General features: G+C 53.0%; 1 protein-coding gene across 1 annotated transcript in view; it reads right to left on the minus strand.

The window, feature by feature from the left end:
* GALNT14 (polypeptide N-acetylgalactosaminyltransferase 14) overlaps positions 1 to 17,418 on the minus strand; it is a 213,709-nt gene that overhangs the window by 59,669 nt on the left and 136,622 nt on the right. The window contains exon 2 of the mRNA XM_082744351.1: positions 15,728 to 15,897. Within this exon, the coding sequence (XP_082600477.1) occupies positions 15,728 to 15,897 (170 nt within the window). The remainder of the gene's footprint in view (positions 1 to 15,727; positions 15,898 to 17,418) is intronic.

Below are 17,418 nucleotides of genomic sequence, written 5' to 3' on the forward strand. Positions count from 1 at the left end.
AGACATACAACACAGGTCTGAAGAATGAGTGGATGCATCTGTGAGGGAGGAAGCAGGTGGGTGCCCACTGAGGAGAAGTTGGAGGGGACAGCGTTCCTTGACAAGTTATGAGTTACACCAGCTCGGGGGAACTCCTGAGTTCTAAGCTGAGCAAGGTCTCAAGGTCAATCATACAGAGAAGAGAGACCAAACAAGTCACTAAGACCGAAGTTGGAATATGGAGCCTCGGTGGCACAAACAGGGAGCCTTGCATGAAGGGTGTCCTGGGAGACACTGGGGACAGTCATCTGATGCCTGTGGAGAGCTCTGACATGCTGGAATTGGAAATATCCACCTGTATTTAAAGAGCCGAGATGTTCTCCTTGTTTACCAAAGTCCCAGGGATGAAGAACACTGTTCATGGAGGTGAAAACACTGTTCATCGAGATGTCCATCGAACAGTGTTCAAGGATGATGAACACTTGCTCTCTCAAGTGAGGGGAGACAGACTGAATCCTACCTGGACGGGGTTGCCAGACATGGTTTGGACACCCACTTCGTCCAGACCCACACTGTCCAATGCAGTAGCTACTGGGCATTGGAGTGTGAAATATGTGCAAGATGGCAAAGACTTTGTATGAAAAAGAATGCAAAATAGCTCATCATACTCACTGTATGTCAAAATGGTCATATTTGGGTGTACTGAGTTAAAACGTATTATTAAAATTAATTTCACTTGTTTCTTTTGCTTTTTAAAACATGACTACTAGAAGATTTCATGTTGCCTACGTGGCTTAGGTCTATTTCTAACGCACATCATTGTCCTAGATATTCCTCAAGCTTAGCTTGTATACAATCCAATTTCAGATTTCACCCTTAGTGCCAGACAATGGTTTCTAGATGCTGGGTTCTTTCGTACGAGTAAAATAAAACCTTAAAAAATTTATAAAGACCATTATTAGGTTTGCAACATTTTGTGGGAGAGAACATATTTTAAAAATCCCATCATCTAATATCATCCTTTCATAAAAGGCTGTTTAAACACTAGAAAAGGCTGCAATTTCAGAACCATTAAAAACCCTTTAAATTGTAGAATTAAGCTTTAAGAACAACTCACTCACGGTATCCCCTCTTGCCCCAACACCAAGGATCAGATTTGTACTAATTCACACGTGAAAGTACAGCTCAGAGGTCTGCCCACTAAATTATGACGTGCCTGGGTTCGACACCCCCTCTCCCCGCCACCCCATGTGCCATGCACACTGAACACGGAAGACAGGAAGCCTCTACTCTTTGCTCCAGAACCAACAGCCCCAAGTCTGTTCTTGGGGCTGTTGAGCCTCACAGCTCGCGATGGTTTTTATGATCTCAGGCCCCCACTTATCTCCTCACGTACTTTTGCTGCCTGTGCAACTGGCTCAGAACTCGCATCCGACTGGGGGATGCCGATACGTCAGGCTAAACTTAGGCCTTCTGGAAACCGCCACTTCTCCCCACTAGAGAGGACCCCCTTGTTGGCCCAGACAACTGATTTTGCTCCGTTACGTGGACTAGCTCCTTTGAAACGAGTGGGAGCCCGGAGTTTGGGGGAAGCCACAGGGAGGCGGCAGGACCGTCCCTCCAGGAAGCGTGACGGCTCTCGGGACACAGCCAAGAGGCTTCTCTCGGGACATTGCCAGAACCTGCGTTCGCCGGTACCAAGAACCACCCAGATGGCAGCCGCGTGCGCCTGTGCTCGTGTGCTTAATGTGTGCGTGCACACACGTGGTGGGGGGATGTTCTCAAAAGACAAAGGCGGAGTGTAGCTGGGACCAGGAAGTGTGGAGCTGGGCCAAGGCCTAATTTTGCAATGTTTCTGAAAAAGATTTCCTCAGTGTCTGGGACAAGGGTTCCTTCAAGTCTTATTTTAGCCCTGCTGGAATCACGTTACACAATAGTAATAACACACAACACCTACTGACCCCTGGTTCTGCCTCAGGTCTTCTCCCAAGAGCTTGAGATCTGCACAGTGACTCTCCGAAGTCCTCCTCTCTCATCGCAGAGGGGACTGTGAGGGCAGGTCAGTGAGCGGCGGAGCCTCGAGATAAAACCAGATGGGCCGGCTCCAAACTCTGTGCTCTCACATGCTCGTCTTGGGGACCCCTGGATGGCCATGTGAGTCAGTGGCTCCCGGCCTTTCTCTCACCTTTCTCCCTGCCTTTGGTCTTGAAGGACACATGCTAGAATGTTCTGGAAAGATGGAAAAAACACAAGTCTGAGCTGTCCCTCACCTGTTAAAGAATAGCAGTTCCCTTTGATGCTCCCTGAGCAATTCCCTGATATTTCTCAGACTCTCCAGCTCAAGGATCAGGGAATAGTCAGTCCTTCCTTTTACCTTTTGCCTTCAATCCTCAGACTGAAGCAGCTGGGATAAAACCTGTAGCCCTAGTGAATCCAGGGTTGCAGCCACTGAGCTCAGGGACCATCTGCTTGAGGGCCAAGTGTTCCCCACTTCTTCTCCTGCAGACTTATAACAGTGTGCTCTTCTGGAAGGTCCGAAGGGGGAGGTAAAAAGCAAAGGCTTCTCACAGCTTCCCAAGCTCTCCTCCTAGCCAGTTCATCCATCTATCCATCCTGAGTCGGTCCTGCCCCACATTCTGCCTCCTTTATTCTCACTTCTGCCCGCCCAAGCTGGGTCTGCACCCTTGCAAAGCCCCCTGACTGTTCTTGCCTGCAGAGCCACCCCAACATCTCCTCCCTCCCTGCTCTCCCTAGCCTCACTTGGGTCCTTGAAGCCAAGCCCTGACTGCATCCCAAGGCCCCCCAATCACACTAACCCCCAGCCCTGCCCCATAACTCCCCTGCCTGAGCCTTCCAGTCCTGCTAACGTGGTCCATTCATTTCTCCCTTGAGCACGACCTCCACACGCCTCCCCATCCCCCACACCCCATCTTCTTGTCCAGGGCTGCCTAAATGCCAGCCTTATGCCCACCCACGTCAGCGTCCCCTACCACATTTCTCATGGGAGTTACTCCCCTGTCTGCAAAGCTGTGCTGTCTTCTCTATGGGCAGGGCCCACTTTCCTAATTCTTTACATTTCTTAAGGGCAACTTAGTCAACCGACTGGAGTCGATGTCCTCATCTCTCAACCAGAATCACAGCAAGGTTGCTGGGCTGGGAGAACACATACAAGGTGCCTGCCACGTGCCAGGGGAATACTTTGATCAATAAACATTGGCTGATTATGGTCCCGGATTTATGGGCTAACACGGAGAATCCTTTGTTGAGTGAAGGTGGGTTTAAATTTCCCAGGATTTGATTTTCTCCCTCTGTTTCGAGGATTCTTTCCCCATACCTGTGCTCCCAAAGCCTCATGTTTTCAGGAGACAGTTTGACAGGGAAGCCAGCGAGGTATGCTTTGGGTCCGCAGTCCCTCAACCTGTACCGATGAGAGGCTATGGGTCAGGCACGCTGCCGGCACACCTTCACCCGGTCACTCTGGGTCATGGGGCGGGGGGGTGGGGAAGATGGATGTGTGCCCCTGGGGTAACGAGTGCTCACAGTGAGCATGGGAGTGAGGGGGAGCCACTGAACTCAGAGGGAGGGGGCGAGATGTCTTCTTGGAAAAGACCCTCTTCACCTCACCCCAGGTTCCTGAAAGATGCAGGAGTGCCCTGCGCAGACAGAGCAGCGCAGATGAAAAGCCATGATGCCTTGAGCACCGTCAGGGAGCCACAGCCCCTGACTAGCTGGGGTGGACCGGCCTTCCGGGAGAAGCGAGCCAACGACATTAGAAGGATTTTAGATGGGAAGCCAAGTGTCTGCATTTAGAAAGATCTCCATGGAAAAAACGCAGAGGACAGACTGGTCGGGGGCCAGATGCATGGTGGAGGGCGGTGGGGGCTGCCGCAGAAGTCACCCTGGTGAGAGGGGTCAGCCGCTGAGGACCAAGCAAGGCCAAGGTCCAAGGGCTATGTAGGAGGCACACTCAATGGAATGAGGGTGGGCCAAGTCAGACTCCAAAGGTGTGGGCTTGGGTCCAAGGTCAACAGTGGGACCTGTCCTGAGGTGGAACGGGTGAGAGCAAAGTGGATGCCTGCTGTCTCCAGAGGTGGTACAGGCAGGCTCAGTGAGGCTTGGGGTTAGGAATAAATGATGTGTCCAGGGGTGCTGCGTGGCTCAGTAGGTGAACGCCCAACTCCTGATTTCAGCTCAGGTCATGAGCTTGGGGTCGTGGGATGGAGCCCCATATCAGGCTCCATGCTCAGCTCAGAATCTGCTAGAGATTCTCCCTCTCCCTGTGCCCTTCCCTCTGCTCTCTCTAACAAATTAGTAAAATTAAAAAAAAAAAAAAAAGATGTGTCCATATGATGCATCAAGGGGATACGTGGCAGAGCAGGGAAGGAGAGCAGAGGAACGGCTCTGGCCGGTGTCAGGGTTATGGAGAGGGTCAGGTGGGGGCAGGAGGTGAGAGCTGTCCAGACACCCCTGCTTCAGTCAAATATCAGGGTTCCCCTGCTGCACCAGGGACACCAAGGACAACCACAGGGACATTAGCTGACCGTGCCCTTGCTGGCCCAGACCAAACCCTGCTGCTACGTGACTCCACAGGGCCCCCTTCTTCTGTCACATTGTGCCTTACTTCAGCTGCTTTTCCAGCCGCCCCCAGGCCCACCGCTCGCGTCACTCCATCCCACTGTCTGTCACCCTGGCCAGCACCGGCTTTCCACAGCCACCCGCCCCCCAGCTGTCACCTCCTCTGCTCTTTTCATCTGCTGTCAGACACAGTACTGCTTCCTGGCCCCCGGCCCTGAAATCACTCCCTCTGCTGGCCTTGGCTTCTCTCCCCACTATTTTAAAAGTACACATTTCACCAGACGCGGCATCGCACTTGCCTCATTGCTTATTTTGCGCTCGGGTTTTTTTAAGTTAAGTTTGACATTCAGGCAAGTGAAGTGTTTCGGCACCAGGAGCCAAGGCTGAGAGGCAGGAAGCGCCGAGCAGAACTTCTCTGCCCGCACCCTCCCCGCCCCCGCACCCCCCTGTTCCTGGAGCACACCCCAGCTCAGAGGTGGGGGACTGGGCACAGAGCCAGGGCCTCTCCAAACTCATTCACGTAGCTCCTTGCTCCTTCAGGGCCGGCCCCCGCTCTGCCCTGCCTCCCAGGCTTGCTGCCGAGCCTCGGTAAGGTCCCCGGGTCTGGGTGCTCCCAGGGATCCTGGGACTCGGGCCACCGGACACTCAGCACGGCAGCTAACAGACAGAGCTGACCCGGGGCTAAAGACTGTGCTTGGCTTCCGGCATGGATTCTTTCTCTCCCCCTGAGGGCAACCCTGGCTTTTACTATTATTTCCATTTCAAGATGAGGCACTGGGGCTCGGGGAGTTTGAGTAACTCGCCCAAGGAGCAGCTGATACATGACAGGCAACCCAATCTCAAAGCCCACAGGGCTAGGATGCCTCGCCCTGCCACTCCTTAACCAGCTATGGTGCCAGGGCTCCTTTAGCGCTGCTAAGAAAGGGATGGGGGGGGCATTTGGGTGGCCCAGTCATTAAGTGTCTGCCTTTGGCTCAGGTCATGATCCCAGGGTCCTGAGATCGAGCCCCGCATCCAGTGGGAAGCCAGATTTTCCCCTCTCCTGCTCCCCCACTTGCATTCCCTCACTTGTCTTTGTCTCTGTCTCTGTCAAATAAATAAATAAATAAATCCTTTTTTTTTTTTTTAAAGGGACGTGAGAAGGCTCTGTGCAGTCTTCTGGAGCTACAAGGTGTGGTTACTCTTACTCTGAGCATGGCCAAGGTTCAGATTTTACTGAGGACTTGTACCAGGTGCCTGAGCCCCTCAGGAGGACCCGGGGCCCGTCCTGCCAGCCCCGTCTCTTTCTGGCATTAGAGGTGCAGAGAAGGGGCACGTCACCCCAGCCGATGGTTCTTCAAAGCGCTGGGGGGTAACGGGAACCCAACATGACAACATTCTGTGGTATAAAGGGAGAAAGTTCACATGTTCCGACACCTTATTCCACGCTGAAAACCGTGGGTAGGTCCCCAGTTTTCAGTCAAGCCGCCATCCTTGGGACGCGCCCACTCCAGGAGCAAATAGCTCTGTTGTTGGAAGATGGTATCAAAGCAGCTTACGCTGGCATCTCAAGCTGGGTGGGGGGGTCTGGGGACCTCCACCCAGGGGAAGGCATAAGGGCGCAAAGAAATGGGCAAGCCGGCCATAAAGGACAGCTCTTGTAGTCCTGCAGGCCCTTGAGTCTCCTTAGGAAGAGAAGTGTGCGAGGGGAAGGATTCATCCAGGGCTATGGTGGCGGGGGGTGTGCTGCTGAGCTGGAGGGAGTTGTGCTTCTGGAAATAGCCTCCAATCAGATTCAGTCCCTCAGTCAGTTCTTGCACATTCTTATCAGCACCAGTATTTTCAACCAGCAGACAAGGCTGGAAGTGACCTTAATAAGCATCTCTGAGCTACGTCTCTCTTCTTACCTGTGAGGAAACAGACACACTGAGGGCTGAAGTGTTGGGCACTATCTTAGACAAGACCCACGGCTTCTCACGCTCTGTCTAGTGGCTTCCCTCCCGTTTATCGAGCACCGCCATGATGTGGGAGAAAATGACATAAACACTCTGTAGAGAAATTATTGAGGACAGACTAAGAGTCAGGCGTAGTGTTTCGTTCTTGGGCAAAGGGCCTAGAGAGGTAAAGAGAAGCAGGTGTGAAATGCTTGACTGGCGACTGGCATGGCCCACGAACTTCTGAAAGGTGCCCTGCTTCAGTGATCAGGGAAAGGTGAACCCCAACCACAGGAAGATACCACGACTCAGCCTCTCAAAGGCTCCAGTGAAACAGACAATAGCCAGTGACTGACTGCAAAGATGTGGAGCCATGGAACTCTCAGACACGTACACGGTGGGTGGGGTTGACATGCGTGTTCACCAAAAGACAAGTACAAGATTAATCAAAGGAACATGGTTCATCAGAGCTCCACACTGGAAAAACCCCAAACGAGGATTAACAGTGGAACAGATACATAAATTGCAATAGACTCACACTAAGGAATACTATACAGCAGTGAAAATAAATACACCACATCTCGGAAAACATGGCTGGTTTCACACACTTAATTTTGAGGGAAGCCAGACACACAAGAGCACATACTGTGTAAGTCTGTTTATTTAAAATTCAAAAATAAGCAATGCCAGACTCTGGCATTTGAAGTTGGGACAGTCTTACCTACAGTGGGGAGTAGGTGCCGGGACAACAGGGTGCTTCTGGCAAACTAACAGTCACCCTTCCCTTGATGGAGGTGCTTGATGTGGGAATGCGGGAGTGTTCTCTCTGGAAATTTCTTCAAGCGGCATATGTATGAAGTGTCAACCTTTCTGTACATATGTGTGGACTCTGATTCTAAGTAAGACGAAGAGAGGTTCTGGATCTTGAGGAATATTTTGGTCTTGCAGACATATTTCAAAAGTCACAGAAGTGAAAGGATTCAATATAGCCCACGATCAGAGGCAAGAACCACAGCCAAACTCTGTATTGCTTTCTCTTCCCCTGAGCACTCCAGCTGTCTAGCACTAAAGAGAACATTCCAGGATGCACAGTGGAAGTCCAGGGTCTCCTCTTCAGCCTTCTGCTTTCTTAAAAATGTCTATTCCAAAGGCAATGAATGGGGGAAAAAAGGATAACTTAGAGGATAAAGCCATGATGGCACCTTCTCCTTGGTGTTACTGGCCCCCAAGTCCACGGGCCAGGGCTTGTTTTCAAGGCTAGTGAAGGGAACATTCTTCCCAGGGGAGTGGCCCTCTGGTGAGAAGGGATGGGTGGCCTTCGGAGGGCAGTGAGGAGTTCCCAGTCACCCAGCTGGCAGATTTGCCTCCCTGAGGAAGCCCCATGAGAGCAAGTGTCTGGACTGCTTATTGACGGATATGTCCCGGTGTGAAAATGAGTAAAGGAAACCTCAGGCTGTCTTTGCCTGCAGCCAATGAGAAGCTGCCACCATTTCAAACTCTTTTTCCTCCAATGAACGTTTGTTCCGAACGACTTGTCCCTCCGACTTCCTTCTTTCTCCCACTGGAGGACGCTCTCCCCTTCGTTCTCCAGACTTGCCTGTGGATCCCCCATAGATTATAGATCCCAAACTGTGATATCTCTGCTCTTCCTGAGCAAACTCATTTGCTGCTTGACGCCTTTGTTGTTCGATTTTTAAGGTTAACACCTACTAACCTAAGACTCAATAATTGGCAGGATAAATTCTGCAAGGGAAATATTTAATTCCAAACCAGTTTCCCAATTCTGGGCACTGACCCACTTCTCTGTATCTTTCCACATTCCTTTCCATCATCTCCTTCCTCAGGCAACATGTAATAAAGGAGGCAAACCCAGTGGGGAGAGAGGAAAATGTGCCTCCACAGCTAAAACCATTTAGTGCCTTTCAAGGCACACAGGTTCTTCTTGGTCTTGGCGACAGAACACAAGAAACTACTGACTCCGTCAGCTGCCTGAAATATGTTATATCCATGCCCCAAGCAAAGCTCAAATCGAAGTATCAAACTATCTCAACTGGGAAACAGAACCCTCACACATCATCTTTTCTCCTTGCCCTACAAGCACCAGTAAAACATGTGCGTGCTCAGTGAACTTGGACATAATCCAGGCTTTTTAATCGGGACAGAATATATATATATATATATCTACATACAGACCTAGAACCAGAAAACTTGGGTTTTGAGTTTCAGCCAAACACTGACTAGCTGTGTGATCCTGGACATGTCCCCTAACCCCCCTGAGCCTAGATCTCTTTACCTAGGATGCGCTCCATCTGCTAGTCTTATTTTTCTGCCCAAGTCTTCGTAGCCAGTACTGGTACTCAGCCCCAAACCCAATAGTCAGACTGGACAGACTCCTTTTCCCGGACCTCACCATCTACTATTCCCTCCAGACCAGTTCTCACTTCTCTCCCACCTACAATGGGGAACAAATTCCCCACTGTAGCACCCAGCACCCCCAACCTGAGGATGTCAATGCCTTAGAGCCAAGATCCTACGTCACACTCTACCCTACTGGGATGGTTTTGGGGGTGCAGAGGGCATCACTGTTCTGTTCGGACCTACCATAGTATTCCCCACGGCCTCCCGTCCATCTCGGCAGGAGCTCCACTGACCCAGGACTGGCCAGGGATGCGTTGTTTAGGAGATCTCCTGGGGTTACTGAGATGATGAGGCTATGACACGATGAGAGGCCAAGCATTCCAGTGTTGACTGAACTGACTCTAAATTCCTTACCTTGAATTCAAGACTTGGCTACAACCCAACCCCAAGTTTCCCATCCAGAATTACTTTCCCCTCCATCACCCACACTCCAAGGAAATTGGACTGACTCCTGCAAAACAGTGTGGCTCTTCCACCTCCTTGTCTTTGCATATGCTGTTCCCTCAATCTGGGATGCCTGCCACCAGTTAAAATCCTACCTGTCGCCCCCAATTCCAGCTCCAGTGCCATTTCCTTCCAAAAGCCTCTGCCTCCCGTCCAAGTGCAAATGCCTTCTTCCTTCTCCTGGGTAAACCAGCTTAATGCTGTTTCAACTTTCTTTTTTTTTTTTTTTACAGGAAAGTTCCCAACTCATATGGTTTGCTCCATGTCCAAGACAGAAATAGTGACACCAAAACCAGGACAGGGCAGGAGATGGGCACTTGGGAATTGAGGACAGGAAGTCCATGCATTAGTTCCAGATTCAACGACAGGCCTCAGAGCAATTCACAGTTGAGCACCAGGAATCAGTGCCATGTGCATTTTCTCCATAGACCATGAGCTCCCTGGGAGGGGGACCAATTCCTAGCATTGAGCTTGGCATGTGGTTATTGCTCAATAAACCTGTCCAGTGGATGAATGAGTGGAAGAACAGGAAAATGAATGAATGCACACAACACATAATGTCAACGCTGGTGGGAATGAGCTCAAACAAGGGGTGAGAAGACATTAGTGAAGGAAGCTCGTTCAGATGAATTCTCATCCACAAGTTTCTTGACCAGTCCCCTTTCAAAGGCTGAGATGCTGCCTCTTTGGGAAATCTGCCTGAAACTCACAGAAGAGGCAGAGGTGGAGAAGCAGGGCTAGCAAACAAGGACCTAGAGGCCCAGGAGTGGAAGGAATCCTGGCCCAGAGGCACCTCCCAGCTCAGCTTCTGTGGTTTCTCCTCCCCTCCCCCGTGGTGAGAACCCGCTCCTACACCTTGCCCCAGGGACTCAGACAGCCCCCAGGGCAGCCGATGCCATTCTTCTGGAAAGCCACTTCTAGGATGTGCAGAAACTCATTCTGCTGCCCCCATCCAAGGCTCCCTGGGACTCCAGGATGCTCTAGAGGGAGGCGCACTCACAGCTCCTATCAACAGGCTCACCAACTCCTGTATTGAAAAATGGTGCACAAGAGGGACCAGAACAGAGCAGATGGGGAGAGCATGTTTGCAAAAGCTAAGTGTCTGTGATGGGTTTCCTCTCTCGTCCCCTCCGCCTCGATGCGGAATCACCAACTCGGTGCTAAGCTCGTGGAATAGCCTTGACTCGGAGGGAATATGAACATTTTTTATGCTTAGCCGTTCCCAGCCGTAAAGATTTTTATCCTATTACTGCTAAGTGACGAGTACAAGGAGAGAAATGATGATGATCTTTGGCAGCCATTCCAACCGAGTAAATACGAGGAGGGAGACTGGCGATCCCAGACTGGGCCGCTGCCCCTTCATTTCCCAGGATGAAAAGGAGCAAAGGAAAAATGTCTTCCTGGTGAGACCTATCGAAGTGTGGAATTTTCCCTCCAGGCAAGCGATGGGTATCCCACTGTTTGAACCATTTAGCACCGTGCCCTGGACAGAGGCTGGGAGAGTAGGCTGAGGGGAAAAATCAGCGCCCGCCGGCCAGCAGGACGTGACCTAATGAGGCTTCCCAGCGGCAAGGTCTTCCAGCTCGTGGTTCCTGGGCGCAGTCCACCCTGCCACCTGCGCCCCCACAGTCAAAGCAACCCCATAATAAGTATTGCTAGGCAACAGCAAAAAATATACATTTGCTTTATCAAAATACTGCCCTCCCCTCCCCGGGGGCGGGGGGTGCCTCTATCGAGTGGCTTCTTGTCTGCTAGATGTTTTCTGTGCTGCTTGGATGAGGGCAGGGCCAGCTGCTGTCACCCAAATGTGGGGACAGTGGTGAGGGCAGGACAACTGGAAAACAAGGACTGTTTGTTGGACCATCCGTGCTCGATAAACAGGAGAACTCTGCTGGGAAATCATCTCAGAATCACCTGGCTAGATGCTGTCCCTTTGTAACCCTGACACAGTGACACCATTGCCATCTCGTCGTCATTCTTGCAACCCCAGTGGACCTTGGCGGGACCCCAGGAGTTAGGGCTCTCTCATCCATGTTAACAGGATTGAGGGTCTCAGGGGACAAGATGGCAAGAGGTTGTTCCAACACCAGCACAACCAAGAGATTCCCACGGAGGCAGGTGGGAGAGCCGAGCACATGGACGTGGATACTTCCAGAACGAGAAGACCGGCTGCAGCAGGATCCATGGACTTGCAAGGTGCAGTGACTGTGCCCATAAAGCTTCAAGGCCTTCTAGTCCAATGTAAAGAGAGAGCAAAGCTGGGAGAGAATGTGCAGAGGGAAGACCACTGCTGGGCCTGGTTCCCATGCCTCCCACTGGCCTGGATCAGGGATGAGGAAACTGAGCCACAGCCAAGATGTATTGAAAGGCCGATGACAGCAGCCGTCCATCTCGAGACTGTGAAAATGTCGCATGTTGGGTCAGGGGTGGGTGAGCAAGGGAAGTTCTGGTTGTCAACTCCCAAGGGTGAATATGAAGCAGATCCTTTGGAAACCAGAGATACTCACTTACTAAACTAGCCTGGATGTGGACATCCCTCACTGCCCACCACCCCATAAAGCCTGGGAATGGGGAGTTCCAAGCCCACCTCCTTGCCTCGGTCACTCTGCTCTCCAGGTGACTCCAGCCATCCCCACAAAATACCCGGGGTTCCCTGACATGGAGGACCAAGAGGACAAGGTGATGGTTCTATTCCTCATGGGGAGATGAAGCCCCGGCCTCTATGAGGCTGCTTTTGCTCAGGGCCAGGCCACGATGTGCTTGGGAAGGCTTCCATAACTGCCAGTGTGCTTGGCTTTTCCATCGGCTCAGCTGCCTATCGGGCAAAAACTTCTGTGGCCCTGTCCCCTCCCCCCACCTGCTGCCTCCTCCGGCCTCGTGGCATTTCTGAATTCCTGGGCGATGCCCCCCAACGCCGGCCTCCCCGCAGCGTGTGCTCTAATGCTCAGCTAATAGCTCCATCTCAGGCGCTCGTCCACACGTGTCCTATAAATCAGAATCCAATTATGGTGGTAAGAAAATTGGAAGCAAATTTAATAAGCTCAGGCCACTCCCCCATGCTGTTTCTTTGCTCTTCTCTTCCCACTAATGAGAACTCCTTTCACGGACTCCGTTCTCCTGCCTCCTCATCTGAAGCCCCCGAGGATGGAAGGAGAGGAGGCTGGGGGGCTGCTTCTCTGTCCTCTTTCCCTCTTTGCACAGAAGACACATGGGGCAAAGTAGTCAAGTGTCTTTGCAGATTTCCTCTCCCTCTCCTTTGTTCAACAAGTGTTTCTCGGAATTCTATCACCTGCCAGGCACTGACTGGAAGCCAGCAAAGCTGTCTCTGCTAAAGGGTGGAAGGCCTCGTTCTGTTGCCGGGGTTGTTGATGTTTCAGTCTTGAGGTAAGAAGTGGGGCTGGCTCTGCAGCAGGGGTTCGGTCTCGCTGCCCCTCTGTCCCTCCGGTGACAGCTGGCCACGTCACATGGTGGGGGGTGCTCCTGGCATCTGGTGGGTGGAGCCCAGAGAGGCTGCCCAGCATCCTACAATGCACAGCACAGCCCTCACAGTAAATGCCAGCCCCTGATTGAATCCCTGGGCGACGGGAGACAGGTCACCAGCAGCCACAGCTGGTTAGAGCAGGGACGAGCAGGCCCCAAGACGGGTCCTAGTGTGCTGGCAGCCCAGGCAGGCCGGCCCCGGGCATTACCTCAGGATGAAGTCAGGATACAGGAAAGCTGGCGCCACAGGATTAAGGGATTTAGTTGGTGGTTTTAACTTCACGGACGCAATTCCCTGGGAATCGAGGGCTGGAAGAATGAGATCCTGTAGACAGAAAGTCCATCCCCGGGGGTGGGGGGGCCCATCTGAGGGAAGCATCCTGGGCTTCGCTGGCAGTCTCTGGAACTCTCTTTAGCACAAGAGTGGTCTGGGCACAGACTCAGCCCCCTACCACCCTCAGCCTAGACATGGCTGACGCCATTGCACTAGCCTGGGGCTTTGTACACAGTCGGTGCTCAACAGCCCCGCCATGGCTGCCTGGTCCCATGTGCCTGCTCTCATTCCTATTCCCCTGTCCTCTCCTGTCTCTGCTTTTTTGGATCAGGATCCCCAGATCTGAAATTCTCCGAGTCACACAATCCCCACTCCCACAGGGCAAGGTGAGCGCCCAGAGGCACACATATGGCTGACAGACTTTTCCTCTTTGTCTTCCTCAAAGGGGCCTTAGATTCCATCTAAATCCTGTCCGTCCCTCTTGCCACCCTGCCAGCAGATCAAACTTCCCTGACAGATACAACGCACTGGGAGAGAACCCCGAACAGGACCCGGTAAACCAGAATCCTGGCAGACGGTCTCAGTTCCTCCCCCACATCCCGCACCTATGTCCAGTCCTCTTAAACCACTTTCATTTCTGCCTCTCGGATCACAGATGAGGGTGAACACAGAAATTCGTCCTGCTCAGGGTATCCCCTGGAACCTGCCTGCTCAGTGAACCCCCCACTCCATGCCTCCCTTCTACAGAGCTCGTGTCCCAATGTACCGGCTCCTTTCCTGGCTGGGAGGTAGCCCTTCGTCCTTCTAGAGGTTCTCACCATCAGGACTCAGGACAAGGGAGGGACCAGGTGCCTAAGATGGGGGACTTTTCAGCCTTCTTCTCCATTCTACCTGTAGTCTCCGCTCAGGGAAATAAAATTACTTAATCCTTTTTAAAAGATTTTATTTATTTATTTGAGAGAAAGAGCACAAGCAGGAGGGGAGGGGCAGAGGGAGAGGGAGAAGCAGGCTCTCTGCTGAGCAGGGATCCTGACACGGGGCTCGATCACAGGACCCCAAGATCATGACTGGAGCTGAAGGCAGACACTTAACCAACTGAGCCACCCAGCTGCCCCCAGGTTACCTAAGTTTTAAAGAAAATTCTCTCAGATGCCAAGGGCGATGATAAGGGCTACGGAATTCTGACAGCAATATTACAAGACTCTGACTTGAAGAAGCTTTCAGGCCAGCAGCCAAGAATGTTCGAGGTAGAGCCAGTGCCCCAGATCTCTGACTGTAGGGCATTTCCTGCTGCTAAGGAGACTCTCGTGGGTACCTCGAGGCTGGGGTGTTCAGTTTGCAGACTCTTGGAGTCTTCCAAAGACTTCTAAAGCCACAGATGCCTTATGGCTCAGGGCCCTATGGGGGGATCGGGGCTCTGGCTCCTTTTATGAATGATGGTGACTGACATGAGCCCCTCCATGAGATGCATGTTATGTAAGTCAAGGTCTCTGGGTTGTACAGCCTAGCTGGGGAAACTGAGTCCACCCCCCTTCACAGACTGACAACTTAAGCATCACCAGATTGACCGGCATCCTAAGTCATGAAAACTCTTACTGACCTGCTCCCAGTGACACCCCAGTATCCACAAGCAGGTCTCCCCAGACCCAAACAAAGACAGAAAGCTGAGAAGCTGCCCCCAGTCGGCCAGCCTCTGGGTTTAACCACACCTCCAAGCCCCTCCACCCCGAACACGCCTGTCTGCTCTTTGGAGCTGGTGCCAAGTGCATTTCCCATGGGAGACAGAAACACAGCCCTGGGGGCCTTCGGCACAGCTGGGCCTCCCCGTTGTAGGCAGGGAGGTCAGCTCGGAGGGGCTGGGGTAGAGATGGACCAGCTTACTCGGGCCTCATGAGGAAGCAAAGGACTGTATTGATTCTAGGAGGGACTGGTAATGAGGCAACCGACCTTCACAAAGGCTCCTTCCCCCGAGAAAAGAAGCTTTCGGCAGGCCTGACTCAGAAAGGAGGAGGAGACAGCAGAACAGAGGCTGGGAAACAGGGTGCGCCACAGCAGACAGCAGGGACATGTGAAGAAGCCCCGCATCTCAAATGACGAAACTGGGCTGTCTGAGGAAATGACCTGTCCCAGCGACAGACGAAGCCACCGACCTGACTTCCCAGGGGTCTGCGGGTCTTGCCTTCCCTCCCATTGAAAGCCGTGCCAGGCCAGGCCATGGGAATCTGCCAGGGAAACCAGGCCCAGGCTATAAGGTCTCTAGTGCTCCATGATTTCGGGGTGGACACTGGGTGAGGGGGGCAAAGTGCAGGCGAAGGGGTCTCCCCTATTCCCCCTGGAGGCGCCTGGGGGGTGGCTCACAGCAGTGAGGAGTGCAGAGAGCCTTAACTACTGACCGGCCGGCAACAGACGGCGCATGCCTGCCTCGATCCTTGGCCTGGGCATCCCCAATCCAGCCTGCAGATGGTATGTACCTGCCCCGATCCTTGGCCCGGGTCCCCGCAACCCCGAGTCCAGCCTGCAGATTGCGTGTGCCTGCCCCGATTCTTGGTACAGCCCATCCCCATCCCCCGAATCCAGCCTGCCCTTGCTCTGTCATCACCACCGGGTAGGGGAGAGAGTAGCAAGTGAGAGCAGGGGGAGGTACCTCAGATGGCGGGTGTCGGGCACGGCCCGGCTGCTGGAGATCCGCTCGCTCTCCCGCTGGTTGAAAGCATACAGCTTATAGGGATCGTCGCCCACGCGCCACTTTTTGGCATTCAGATACTGCCGCTCATCAAACTGGTCCCACGGGTCTTCCCAGTCAGAGTCCAAAGTCTGCGGAGCACAAATGCGAAGTCAGTGAGAAGAGCTCCCAGCCCTCCCCCAGCCCTCTCCGTCTGTTGCTGCCCAGCTGCAGAGAACAGGTTTTCCCCGGCACAGTTTAGCCCAAGGATGGGGCCAGAGGTTAATGAAACCTCAGCAACGATGATAACACACAGGGCGACGCGGTGAGGGCAGCTGCTGTTTGCTGAGCCCTGTGCACGAGGCGCTGTGCTAGAACCGGTTACTCATTCCCACTGGCCGTCCCAGGATGTGGTCCCAGGACCAACACAAGAAAACAGCCTCCATGGGCTAAGTACCTCCTTGCTCAGGATCCCACCCTCAGGAAGTTGGCTGGGCTGGGACTTGGGTTCTAGCACCCTGAGCCCGCAGGCCGCCTCACCAGGGTAATCTGAGAACACCTGGCTGAAAAGCGCTGGCTTGGGAGCAGGTACAGAAGGACTAGGACCGCCATCCCCCCCTCTGCCACAGGACGCAGGCGATCCATCTGTAAGAACGTGCTCCCCACCGGGTGGAGGCCTGCATGTTCCCCTTCTTCCTCTGACCCGACCCAGGAATCTCTGATTACTTTTTTTAGATTATTTATTTATTTGAGAAAGAGCATGCAGAGGGAAGGACAGAGGGAGAGTGAGAACCCCAAGCAGACTCTGTGTGTGCGGGGCCCCAAAGGGGGCTCCATCCCTGAGATCATGGACTGAGCCAAAATCAAGAGTCGGAACTGACTCTGAGCCACGCAGGTGCCCCTAAAGCTGGGATTATATTTAAGAAGCATCAGTGCAGGAACAGTGCTTTAGAAATAGGAACAAGGTACCTTGTGGACTCATGATCTTGTTCCGTCCTCCCCAGACGGAACACTGTGCTGAGCTGGGAAGACAAGTTCTCACCAAAGTTCTGGGTTTGTCTGCACAGGTGGGACAGGGGTCGAGCCGAAAGCAGAGCTCAGCCTCCTGGGCCACCAGTGCATTTTCACAGCAGAGAAGGCAAGGGGATGCACACAGCGAGGGGGTGGCTCGAGCCCAGAGCCGGGCTGCCTTGGCTGCCCCGACCACGCCAGCTCTCAGCTTCGGAGCCTCTGCATGCTGGCTGCTTCCCTTAATGGTCCCTGCCAGGGGAGACTGGCACTCTATCTCTGGGGAGAACCCACTGACCAGGTTCTGCCCTAGAATGTGAGGGCCGGGGCCCTGGGGCTAACAATGTCCCCAAGGATGGGATGCTCACTCGTGTGTTACTGACCCCTGGTTGCGGTGCAAATGTGAAAAGCTGCCTGGACCCCCTCCCTCATCGCTGACTAGGAAGCCCTTCTGGACATGCGGAACCTGAAGGAAAGGTTCAGGGCAGGCCCCGCAGATGTCTGGCCAGGTGCCCCCCAACCCCAGAAGGTGGCTCTGTGGGGTGGTTCATGATGTGCACATTTATCTTACGCACCACTCGATCTTATCTGGTAATTGATCTGCCTCTCTCTCTCTGTTATCTCCTTTTGAAACAGCATTCTCTTGCTAATAGCACAAAATGAAG

This window comes from Mustela nivalis (assembly GCF_964662115.1).
Source record: "Mustela nivalis genome assembly, chromosome: 8".
NCBI classification, from domain to species: domain Eukaryota; kingdom Metazoa; phylum Chordata; class Mammalia; order Carnivora; family Mustelidae; genus Mustela; species Mustela nivalis.